Source organism: Nesoenas mayeri (genome assembly GCF_963082525.1).
Source record: "Nesoenas mayeri genome assembly, chromosome: 7".
Classification (NCBI taxonomy): domain Eukaryota; kingdom Metazoa; phylum Chordata; class Aves; order Columbiformes; family Columbidae; genus Nesoenas; species Nesoenas mayeri.
The window spans coordinates 20,721,294-20,734,506 of NC_137551.1; the positions used below are offsets into that span (position 1 = coordinate 20,721,294).

A 13,213-nucleotide genomic window follows, 5' to 3' on the forward strand; every position below is an offset into this window, starting at 1 on the left:
CAACTGTTCCAGTCACCTACACCCTCTGTTCCAGGTCATGTCCATAAACGTTTGCTGTGAGTTCCACAATCCAAATTACCAATATTCCTGCCTCCTGGCACTGCTGTGATGAGGAAGCTTTTCAATGCCTGCTTTTCCCTTTTTGTGGCGCACTATCCCTGCAACCAGAGCAGATCTCCAGCAGTGCCGAACTGGCACTGGAGACAGGGCAGCTCAACACAGCTGTTAACTCTGCTGCAGTAATACCCCATTGCCTTATGAACACTGTGAAGGATTTTCAAGCCTAATATCAAATTTGTTTTCAGTGATGTTCACTTTGATACCTTCTTGCCCTTTACTAAATTCAGATCCGCCAACTTCTGACGTTTTTGAAGAACAGGCTCTTGTCAAACTACTACTTGCATGTTTCATACCATAGGAAGAGGAAAACTGTTCAACTGCTTTAATGCCTTCATTCTGTGCTCCTACTAGCCTCCAGTTGCTGACAGTTCCTTTTTCACTTTACAAAGCAGTCACCAGATCTGCACATGAAATACACAATCATATGACAAACTGACTTGGACCACAATAACTTTATATCACCTCTGATCCTAAAAACTCCAGATGGGGAACAGGAAAGGTAGGTCCTTAAACTACCCTGTCTGCTATAGAATATTTTGTTCTCTTCACTACACCCCCAAGAAGGTGAAGACAGACTTATTTCCATGCCCTTCTTACCCATGCTATGTAGTTGGTTTAGGTTTGTAGTTAATTCTAAAACAAAAAAACATTGATGTTTTGCTTTGACGTCTCAGAGAATGCATCCCATTCAAGTTATTTCTAACCCAAATGCTAAAAGTGATTGCTACTCTGGAAGTATGATACTGCAATCTGTCCCAGTCACTAAAATGACAAACGGCAAAATATTTTATTGTCACATACAGCAATTTAGAGAGAAACATGTGGAGATTGAAGAGGCTGAAGTAAGCAATCTGTGTAATCTATGTAAGTCTATGCCCTACAGTGAGAAGTGCAGTGGCATCTCATGATCCAAGCAGGCAGGAACACTCTCAAGAAACACTGTGCCAGCACAACTTGGTATGCAAGTGTGGGCTCCATACCGACTTAGGACTAACTCAGAGAAGTGCCCAAGGACTTTTTTTTTTTGTGACACTTAAGAATTGTATCACATCCATAAAAGTTGTCTACCTAGTTGTAGTGAGCCATATTTGCAGCCTCGCTTCCCCAGTCATAAGCTTGGAGTTCCCTAGTTTTCGCAGCCTAGAAATAAATATTTACCCATTCAAAGAAGAAACACAACCCTTCTATTGCAGCAATAAAAAACTATAAGTCATCTGGGGAACTGGCAAAGGCAGCTGACTGCAATGTAATCTTAATCGCCGTCCCGTTCCTCACCCTGTCACCCGGGCGGCCGCCCCTGTCACGCGGTCCCGTGCCGGTCGCCTCGCTCGGCGGAGGCGGCACATAAGCCCCGGCGGGGCCCGCTCGCTGCAGCTCCAGCGCCGGGTTCTGCTTCGCCGCGGCCTCCGGCTCCTTCCCGCAGGGCCAGCATGCGGGGTCTGCTGGTCGCCGCTTTTCTGCTGCAGAGCATCGCCGGTTCAGGCGCTCTCGCCACCGGCAGGAGAAATGTGGACCCCGAAGCGAACATGAACATCGTGAGTGCAGGCGGGGCGCGTCGGTGAGGCAGAAGCGCCCGGGGCTGCCACCGGCTGTGGCCGCGGGGCTGTCACGGACCGCGGAGCGGAGGGGGGTCTGGGCGGCGGGCGGTCCCGTTACGGCTCCACGGGCTCAAACCGGCGCCTCCCGGCCTCCGCAGCCGCGGTGGGAGCGCGGAGGCTTCGGCAGCGCTCAGCGCTCAGCCTGCGGCGGCTGCTCGCACGCTCTGCTCGCACGTCGCCTTTCTCTTCTCCTCCTCCTGCCAGGTCCTTCTCGGTCCCATGTAACCTGTGGCTGATCTTTCTCTCACACATTTCCTGAAACAGATCTGTGGTTTTTGCTAGAATCAGGACATTTTCATAACAGCTATAGGAGTGCGTGTTTATGCAGCATACCTGTCCTGCTGGCACGATGCCCCCGTGTCCTCACCCGTAGCTGCTTTTCTTCCTGTGTGGCATTTACTCTCTTAACTTTATTCTTCTGCTGCTGCAATAACCAACCTCAGAAAAGATTTGTTGTTAATAACCAGTATTAGCAACCTTAGTATTTTAAAGCTGCTGTGTTTGTGGGTCATATCAGCACATTGCCTAGTCGTGATTGTGCCCTCTGTATAACATTAAGCATAAAGTGCAGATATAAATCTGAATTGCTTTTTATAGAAGCCTTCCACTTCAGGAGAGATTAACTCTTCCCTGCCCTTCCTTGGGAACAGACAGTTTCAATTTTTTGTCTGCTAAATCCATATCTTGGTGATTTCCCTGTTATCATAATCTCGTTTGCAACACTTTAGTCTCCTTTCTCACTGTAAGCAGCATGTAACTAATAAGACTAACAAGATAGAGACAGGTGAGACAGTCCTCTGAAATTTGGGGATAAGTTTTGTGCTCTGGCAAGTTCCTGATTCCATACTGGACTAAGTCTTATAAGAAAACCTGTCTTCATCGAGTAGGTGGCTGGTCTGACACATTGCTAGCACATCTTTAATTTCACATCTCAATCTTTGGAAGGAACCCAGAGAAATTTTCACACGTTAATGAACTGAGGAGGCTGGCAGTTGGACTCCAAGGCGGTTTCTTTTCCTTCTTCAGAGTCAAATTATTACCTTCCGGGGATACCCTAGTGAAGAGTACGAAGTGACAACTGAAGATGGCTATATCCTTTCCATTAACAGAATTCCTTATGGAAGAAAAGGCCGTGAGAGCAGCAAAGGTAAGATTTACGTCTGCTTGAAAAAACAGGAAGTCACAAAAAATCTCTGTCTGATTTCTAAAACGTTTGCTTCTCTAAGAATCCAGAGAAAAAGATTAAAGACTGTATGACTTATGCTATTAGAATGTTTTATTGGTGAATGCTATGGCCAAAAAAGTTTAGGCACATACGTAGAGTGACTTGAGTAAAGGAAGGGAAAGGGAGTTAGAAAGCTGTATTTTCCTGACATTGCCTTTTTGTGACATTAGTACAAGCCTTTCATTGTTCTTTGACTTTTCTGTGGGACTGAGGGTCCTGGATTTTGTAGGCAGTGGAGAATAAGGGTTGAGATTTGTTGAGGTTTTTTAGGTAATGAAGTCTCTTTAGAAGAGATTGATTGTAATATCATGGGGTTATTTCAAACCCCATTTGTTAAAAATGCCTGAGCTTTTTCAGAATTAGGTACAGTTTACATACCTCTTTTGGTGAAATAGAACTGAAGCACAAGTGTTCCCACTCACATGTTAACAAAAGAATTACTGCCTGATTTTTGCGTAAAATGATAATTTGTTTCTAAATTTTAACCTCCCTGAAGCTTCTTTGCAGTGAGGTACAAGTCAGACCGATACGGCACATTATTGGGGTGTCATGTTTTTCACATTTGCTTAAATAAGTAAAATGATGTAATAACATAAAATCCCTTCAGAATGAGTATAATACATTTAAAATATGTTGCAAATTAAGATATGTAGCAAGTAGTTGACAACAGTCAGCCCAGACTAAGTGGTTTCATCAATGTGATTTGATGGGGGACTGTTAAAGGCTGTAAGAATTACTGTGAAAGCTGGTATAAAAGCATGGATGAGATGCAGGGAGTGTACAGGCAAGGATGGTGGGGGAATGTAAGCTGAAACTTAACGGAGTACTATGGGCAGAGGTTTTGACAAAGACTGAATGATAGAATGCTTATAAAATGAGTCAAATGTGTGTAGAAGAGGACACGTAGCCTTTGACTTGCTATGCTCATACACTGCATATGGAAGTAACAGTGTATTTGTACAACAATGGCTGATTTTGGTATCAGTCTTGTTGCCACCCTGTATCAAAGATCCTACAATCTCTTGCATACAACAGCTGCCTGTTTGCATAGAAAATGCACATCTTCTAAGGACTGCCTCAGAACCCTTTGGACTGGAAAAAACTGGGATGAGAGGTAAAAGCATGGAGTTTGCAAAAGAAATTGGTGGTTATTCTATAGCCCTGGGAGTGAACAAGACCTGTGGAAAAACCATCTCCTCTGTCAAAGGCCGAGCAGCAGTCTTCCTGACCTTCTTTGTAGGTTTGGTATGAGTTAGGATGGTTGTGCCGTCCACTGTCTCTCACTAGGTGCGTGTGTAAAGGTCAGTGCATGGAGGAGGCCAGTCCAACCTGGCAGGTGTCTTTGAACTTTGGAATTTCAGAGAAGTCCACAGGAAAAAGACAGGCTGCCTTCATTGGTGCAGAATCCTTCATCGATGACATAGACAAACAGAAGTTTCCTGATCTGTGGGAATTCTCCACATTCCCCTTCCCACACCCTTGAAGTGTGGTCTTCTAGAAGAAGATTTCAAAGTTCATGTTGATATTAAGTTTTTACAGACTTGGTATCTTTTCTGAGAAAGATTAATGTGTTTCTGCTGACTTAGCAGATATATACCATGATTCTTCTTTTGCAATACCTACATAATGTGAATGGGATCCATTGGAATTATGTATCATACGATGTTTTGGAACAAAACTTCAATTTTTTCAGCTAAAAAAAAAGGGGGAAAGGAAAGGAAAATGTCCAGAGAACCTAAAAGCAAAACATTTTTTTTTTTTATTTTAGTGTTAACTAAAAACCTAAACCAACTGCATAGCATGGGTAAGAAGGGCATGGAAATTAATTTGTCTTCAGTTCTTAGGGGTGCAGTGAAGAGAACAAAATACTCTATAGCAGAAAGGGTGGTTTAAGGACCTACCTTTCCTGTTCCCCATCTGGAGTTTTTAGGATCAGAGGTGATATAAAGTTATTGTGGTCCAAGTCAGTTTGTCATATGATTGTGTATTTCATGTGCAGATCTGGTGACTGCTTTGTAAAGTGAAAAAGGAACTGTCAGCAACTGGAGGCTAGTAGGAGAACAGAATGAAGGCATTAAAGCAGTTGAACAGTTTTCCTCTTCCTATGGTATGAAACATGCAAGTAGTAGTTTGACAAGAGCCTGTTCTTCAAAAACGTCAGAAGTTGGCGGATCTGAATTTAGTAAAGGGCAAGAAGGTATCAAAGTGAACATCACTGAAAACAAATTTGATATTAGGCTTGAAAATCCTTCACAGTGTTCATAAGGCAATGGGGTATTACTGCAGCAGAGTTAACAGCTGTGTTGAGCTGCCCTGTCTCCAGTGCCAGTTCGGCACTGCTGGAGATCTGCTCTGGTTGCAGGGATAGTGCGCCACAAAAAGGGAAAAGCAGGCATTGAAAAGCTTCCTCATCACAGCAGTGCCAGGAGGCAGGAATATTGGTAATTTGGATTGTGGAACTCACAGCAGACGTTTATGGACATGACCTGGAACAGAGGGTGTAGGTGACTGGAACAGTTGTGCTATGACTGTTCTGCTGAAAGATCCAAGTTTACATTATTAATGGAGGAAGTACTGCATGAATTAGTATTGCAGTAGAATGCTGTGTCAGCTCTGGCATTGAGGCTAAAGTTACCATGTTATCAGATTTCAGGTATTAAAGCAGAAAAAAAACCAAGACACCAAAACACCTGTGCTACTGTGAGATCCAGAGATGGGTCTCTGGCTTTTCTGAAGGTCATATACCTCCTATAGGATTAATTGTTAATTTATTTTCTTTGTGTAGAAGCAGGAATCTTCCATTTTTTTACTCTATATTCCACATGAAGGTGTCGCTTTCCTTTTCAGGACAGAGAAGTCAGGAGAGAGGCTTCTTAAATTCCACCTGGATTTTGACTGTTGTTCTTTTAACTACTGAAGTATTCTTAGATGTTCAATTCCAGATGAACAGAAAGCTGTGATAAATACTCTGTTTTTCAGGTCCAAGGCCTGCTGTGTTTCTCCAGCATGGTTTGCTTGCAGATGCCAGCAACTGGATCGCAAACTTTGAATACAACAGTCTTGGCTTTATGCTGGCAGATGCTGGCTATGATGTGTGGCTGGGCAACAGCAGAGGGAACACTTGGTCCAAGAAACATACACACTTCACAGTGAAGCAAGAAGAATTTTGGGGTTTCAGGTATCCTTGACTTGCTAGAGGAGCTATACGTGCTGTTTGTGAGCAGACTCATTGTCCTCTCTTTGCCCATCATGTCAGTTCAATCACATTGTGAATGGACAAGATATTTCTTTCTGTCTGCATGTGCTGTCATGTATGTAGGGGCAATGAAGGAGAGCTTTGTGGTCACTATTGAGTCCTGAGACAGCCTCCATATGTGATCACTAGAACAGTAGTTGCTTTCACTGGTGCTTGCTGGGAAGACTCCATCAGCAGAGAGTTCTGCTTCATTCAAAGGAAGCTTTTCTTTATATCCCAAAAACTGATCTACAGTGCAGTAAAGCTCTGTGCAGCTGTTCCATTTCACTTACAGAACTGACTTTTTCTCTTTGCTTTGTAGCTTTGATGAAATGGCTAAGTATGACATTCCAGCCTCCGTGGACTTTATTTTGAAGAAGACGGGTCAGCAACAAGTATTTTACGTTGGCCATTCACAGGGCACCACAATGGGTATGTGAACAGGTGCATTTGTTAGAATATGTTGTGTTTGAAGTTATATCCAGTTCCACATGCATGATTTAATGAGGAAATATTTTTGAAATCTACTGCTTCTGGTTTTTAGCTGCTTCCTGAATTATTCATCAACATTAAAAAGGAAAGACATCTCTTTTCTGTGTTTACTGTGATTGGGAAGCAGTTGAAATGAAAAAATGAAGTCACAGGTAGCCACCAGTAGAGCTTCTGTTAAAACAAAAGGATGAACTATGCTATAGTTGATAAGGATTCCCACTTCCCAAATATTTTATTGTATGTAAGGCCTGGCTCAGATGCTTTAAAGCTGCAGTTAGAAAGAGCTGGAGGAGTGTTGGGTTACTTAGCACAAAATTCTTTTTCAGAAGAAAACAAATCCTTCTGATTTGCCTCATTTGACTTCTATAGAAATTAGATTGAACTAAAATATGTAAATGGATCAAAAATACAGCAATCAATCTATTAATGTAAAATTACTTCTGTATTCTCAACATCTTAGATTTTATAGAATCACTGCCAGGTAACCCTCTCATCTAACTTGTGTCACTGAGGTTTGTTAATTATTCTCATCTTATTTACAGCTTTCATTGCTTTTTCAACTTTGCCACAGCTGGCTAAGAAAATCAAAATGTTCTTTGCCTTGGCACCAGTAGCTACAGTCCAGTTTGCCACTAGCCCTTTGGCAAAATTGAGAGTGTTTCCAGACCTGGCATTCAAGGTTTGTATTTGACTGTAGGTGTTTTAAGCCAGATGTGATGTCCCCATGTTTCTAGCTGAAAACAGCATAGCAAGGAATGTTAAGAGCTGTGGTGAGATTAACATGTTTGAGATGAGGACAGCCAGTTTTTCAATGGTAATGCTATGGAAGTAAGCAGTGGCTTCTCTGGCTATACTGTTGTCTAAAGAGACAGTTTTCTAGGCATCAGTTTAAACTAATATATTGTAATTACAACTTAATGGGTGGAATAATATTATGTTTTCCATGTACATGTTTCTAGAATTTATGCTACAGAAATCACATGATTAATTAAATAGTTCTGTTTTAGAAGAATTTGAACTGTCATGAACATTAACAGATTTGTTTCACCATTAACCATTTAGTATTAGAAGAGGATCCTTCAGAGGGTCATTAAGAGCAGCGGCTTTATTTGGATGCCGTGAATCATCCTCTGGAGGAGTTTACCTTTCCCCCTTAACATCGAAGGGAATGTATGCAGACTGGCAGCCTGCACGAAGTGCCTGATGTCAGATGCTGTGTACCATCTTTAACCACTTTAATCAGTTTTTAACCATTCTTTCCATCACACAGAGCACTGTCCTCTGTGAGGTAAAATCTTCTCTAATGTACCTTGTGTAGATTTAATGTGTGTCCATGCATTATCAATTATTTGCTCCAGAGGCAGATATATTAAAGTGATACAAACAGATATGATCTCCTGTTCCTTGTGTAATAAACTTTGTTTAAAGAGGACATCATCTTTAAGGTGGTCGCAGTTCCCACGTACTTTTTGTGGGGGTAATGAACTGCATCATTTGTAGCAGAAGCACAAACCATGACCTTCCCATTGAACTGGAAACAAGGTTCATAAGGAGATAAATTGTTTTCATATGACACACCTACTGCCAGTGCAAATTGAAATAATGCTCCAGTATAGAAAATAACTCAGGTCATTCAATGCAATCACAATTGTTCTGTGTGTTTCTTATTTTGTAGAAAATATTTGGAAATAAACAATTCCTCCCTCAGAATTTTGTGCTCAACTGGCTTGCTACCCATGTTTGCACCCACAGAATACTTGATGATCTTTGCGGCAACTTATTCTTTCTTCTGTGTGGTTTTAACGAGAGAAACTTGAATATGGTATGGTTTGCTAACTTTTAATAGCTGAGTTATTGTGAATTCTAACACAGCATTGGCTGTGTATCCCTGTACTGACTGCCCTTTACATGTAATTAGAAAAAAACTAATGCCTTCTTCATCATGCTGAGTTTGAATAAATGTCTTTCCTTGATATAGATGTAGTTGCCCGTCTTAGATGGACAGAATTAACCTGTTAAACAGTTACTGGAAAGCTAAAATACATTGTTGTGGATCTGTTGGGGAAATGGGTAAGAGAAGTGAATTAATATGACGGTGTGGTGAAGTGAGTAACAACGATACAGTTTTCAGGCTTTTTCAAGAGGACTGCTGAAGCCTTGTGTCCTCTTGGTGGATGTGTGCAACTGTCTTCTGGGGGACTGGTTTCTAACCCTGCTGATGACTTTATCTGTGGTTCTAGTTGCAAATAACTTGTTTTTAGGACTTGTTTTGTTATCTAAAAGCTAGTTAACAGCAACTGGCATGACACTGCCTTTTTTCATAATGCATCTTAAAGTGTTTCTAACTCCCTGAAACCAGTAGAAGCTGGTATCAGTTTACCCACAGCTGGATGAAGGCTGAGGATTTTTAGATGGGAGTGAGATAGGATTAGCATGATTTTTTTTCACCATTCTGCATGCAAAAATGTACATTTTCTTGTGTTTTATATCAAGGTGAAAGTGCAGGGTTTTGTATGTTTTCTTGTCTAGCACATACAAATATCATGTGTTTAATGTTGGTCTTTGTTTGTTTGTTTTTTGTTTGTTTGGTTTGGTTTGGATTTGTTTTCTGCCAGGATTTAAGATTCCCCGGCTATCTTGTACTTCTGGATTCAGTGTGTGAAGTTCTGAATCACCTTGGACTGACAGCTGCTAGTTTAGATGTAGAGTAATGCAAGGTTTCTCTGGAGGTCCATCAGTATTTAGATAGTTAATGTGCTCACAATTCTTACAATACTAGCACTTATTAAAAGATACTCAGCATATATATATATGCTTAAGGTATATCATTATTGGGTTTAAAGTTCAGCTTTAAAGTTCTGCAGTTAATTGTAGGTAATCTCCCAAACATTTGAACCTCTTACTTCATCTGTATATATGGCTCCAGTTAACTTTTCTTTATGGCAGTATTAAAAAGAATGGAAAATTTCTGCTAATTGTTCAAGAAGCAATGATGATTGCACTGTTGCACTGTGAGGAGTACAGCATACAAATTCTCTTGTTGCAGAGCCGAGTGGATGTATATTCAACACACTGCCCTGCGGGGACGTCTGTGCAAAACATGATCCACTGGAGCCAGGTAGAGTTTCCAGAATCTAAAATGTCCATTGTCTCTAGCTTGTTTGCAGAATAATGATGTGCCTGATATTTAAATGGAATAAAACGCCAAAATATATACAGCATAGCCCAAGTGAAATTCCTGAATTGTGAAAAGCAGCGAGCTTTCTGTTCTGTTATATTCTGTCTGGCTTCATTTTCTATTTTTTTAGTGTATTTCAGATTTCAACTCAGTGCACAATTTCACGCTTGTGATGCTCTTGTGCCTGAAGCTTGCTTAGCAGGCTGATAAATACGAGAAGACATTTGCCATGGAAGCAATGGTCAGTGCTACTTGTGAACTTGTAACTGGACTTGGTCACCCACTCAGCAGCAATGTGTTCAATGTGTTGTGCTGTACAGAGCTGCTCATGTGTTGGCTCAGAAAGAAAATTGTGATTTTTTAATTTTTTTTTTTTCCAGATGACTATTATATAGACTTCTGTTTCTGAAAAGTATTAGATGGTAAATCATATAGAGTGGAATTGCTAAGAAAGCTCCCTGGTGTGTTCATATACATTTAGAGAGCAGGGTAGATATTTCAGAAGTAAGCACGGAGCTTCCACATCCTGGCTTTGGGTACGCCAATCTGTTTTCCTTAATCTTTCCTACTGTTGCTATGAAAGAGTGTGAAATCCGTTTCTTCTGTCAGTTGCCTTTTTAAGTTCTCCAGATGAACTGTACTTTTTTATTCCAGCATTAGAAAGTTTGCCGTTCTTCTTGGTATGTGTGAATATTTATTTCTAGGCTTTGAAGACTGGAGAATTCCAAGCTTATGACTGGGGAAGCAAGGCTGCAAATATGGCTCATTACAACCAGGTAGACATCTTTTATAGATGTGTTACAATTCTTAAGTGTCAGAAAAAAAGTCCTTGGGCACTTCTCTGGATGCTTTGACCAAACCAACCAACCAAATAAGAAGAAAACAAAAAAACCCAAACTAGACAAACAATACCAGAAAACCCCAAACAGGACTACACTGCCCTGAGTTTGTCCTAAGTTGCTATGTAGCCCCCACTTTGATATGAAGTTGTGCTGGCACAACATTTCTTGAGGGTGGTCCTGCCTGCTTGGGTCATGAGATCCCACTACACTTCTCACTGTAAGGCATAGACTGTCAATTCTTGTGTATTACTTACTTCAGCCTGTTTAATCTCAACACAAGTTTGTTTCCAAATTGCTGCATGTGATACTAAAAAATATTTTGCCCCTTGTGACTTTAGTGACTGGGACAGATTGCAGCATCATACTTCCAGAGTAGCAATCACTGTTAGCATTCGGGTTAGAAACAACTTGAATGGGATGCATTCTCTGAGACTTCTGCTATGGTAATGTCTTGTAAACACTTCAAGCCACATCTTTACTGCTACGTATGCTGTAATATCGCAGACTCTTGGAGTTACAGTTTCTGTTGAGTCAGGACTCCATGTCTAGCTGCCCAAGAGAGGAAGAAAAGAATGTGAACCTGACACATTCTTCTTGCATTTGGCCGTATGTTACATTGTGGTGCAGTATCACAATGAAGACTTGTTCTTTCTAATGCCTTTGTTTTCCCTTTCCCTCTCCTCAGTCTACTCCCCCTCTCTACAAAATAAAGGAGATGACTGTGCCGACCGCGGTGTGGACTGGTGGACATGACTGGCTGGCAGACACAAAGGACGCTGCGATGCTGCTCACTCAGATCACAGACTTGGTTTACCACAAAAACATTCCAGAATGGGAACATTTGGATTTCATCTACGGCATTGATGCACCTTACCGCTTGTATAATGAAATAATTAACATGATGGGGAAGTATCTCTGAACCGGCATGGTATTTCACAGTATTAATTCACCTGGAAATCATATGCTTTTCTGACAATAATGCTACATTGCTTATTTATGATGCATTTTAAAAATGCCATCAATGACTACTGAATTGGATTCATATGTGGTTTGTTTTTTTTTCAGTATTATTTCTCTCTCCCGCAGAAATCCGCATTGTATCTCTGATTTTGCACACAGTGGCATGGTACTTGAAAAACAGCAGTGTGACTTTGTGCAAAAGGAGTATATCATGTGCATATAAATTTAGTGAAGTGTCTGAAAGACACATCAGTCCACTGAGCACCTGAGGTGCTTGATGATTAAAACCATAAGTATTTCACTGTGGATACAACTGTGCCATTTCTCAGTACGTTGCCATTTCTGAGTACCTTTCAAAAGCACTCCTTGTACTGCAGTGACCCATTGGGTGCTGGTACCTTAAAAAGCACTTGGTGACTTTTTCTGCGTTATTAATTTAGCCATCGCACACAAACTAGCTACATCGGGTGACTTTCTTTCTCAATATTGCCTGGAAGAGCCACCATGAGCCAGAGAAGATCACCACTGTCATCTGAAATCTCCTGTTTTGAGACTGATTCATTGCTTCATTTTTCTTGATTTAATGGTGTTCCTGAAGCCTTTCATGTTTCACTTACCAGCTATGGATAAGGATCATTATTTGTCCTTGCAGATTCCTGGAAGTAGAGAAATGGTTGAAAGAAATACCAATAGGTAATGGCTTTCAAGCAGAATGATGTAACATACTTGTGTTTTGTTCTTCTTGCACTGACCACTAGAAAACAAGCTCCACCAGTGTACTACTGGTGAGGGAAGAACCAAAGCATTAATTCTATAGCTTTAGTGACTTAATTAATGTGGATTTTTCCTCTTAATCATCACTTCAGAAGAGCAAGAAGCTTGGTGTAATAAGAATGAGCAGTGATGCAAGATCTGTTTTTCAAAGCAGATCTTAATTAGTGCCTGTTCTACAGACTTCATTTTGATATGGGTGTTTATATATGATGTTGAAGGATGGTTGAATATCAGCTTGGATAATACACAAGTGTCTTAGTGTAACAGAGTGTATCAGACACCTTCTGCTAACTTAGTCTCAGCCTTTAGTAATGTGATCAAACTGTGCTGGAAAGCCAGGAGAAAGTAGTCATACTCTGCTCATTGCAGAGCATTTTTTCACTGCTTAGTGATTTTGTAACTAGTGATAACACTGACAAAAATTTACACATCAATTCAACCAACATACAAGTGCCTCTGCACAGGAATTGGTGGTAAAACAGAGCTCCTACTCCCTTGGACCCTGTAAAAGAAACAGTTTTGTCAGATTGGTAGCAAAATAAACCAGTTTTCTGTAAATTACTCTTTATGGTGAATGTGCTGTGCAAATTAAAAAAAAAAAAAAAGGAAACACGGTACTTTAATATCAAGAAAAGTTATAAATGGTTTTAGTCTGTAAGACATATGAGAGAGACCTTGGAGGTTCCTGCTCTATAATAAAATGTGGTTCTTGGTGGAAGATTTTCCTACAATTGTAGAATTTATAATGTCATTTCCATTTCTTTGATGTCTTATAAAATACAGATTCCT

General features: G+C 40.7%; 1 protein-coding gene across 1 annotated transcript; it reads left to right on the forward strand.

Annotated features, from left to right (window-relative positions):
• Positions 1 to 1,550: 1,550 nt before the first annotated feature.
• LOC308042264 (putative lysosomal acid lipase/cholesteryl ester hydrolase) lies at positions 1,551 to 11,609 on the forward strand (the record flags this gene model as incomplete). The annotated part of the gene is made up of 9 exons (XM_080347532.1): positions 1,551 to 1,655; positions 2,745 to 2,865; positions 5,923 to 6,121; positions 6,501 to 6,610; positions 7,213 to 7,349; positions 8,346 to 8,492; positions 9,717 to 9,788; positions 10,553 to 10,624; positions 11,376 to 11,609. 9 exons carry the CDS (start codon positions 1,551 to 1,553, stop codon positions 11,607 to 11,609), a joined length of 1,197 nt encoding a protein of 398 aa, XP_080203658.1.
• Between the last annotated feature and the right edge of the window lie 1,604 nt (positions 11,610 to 13,213).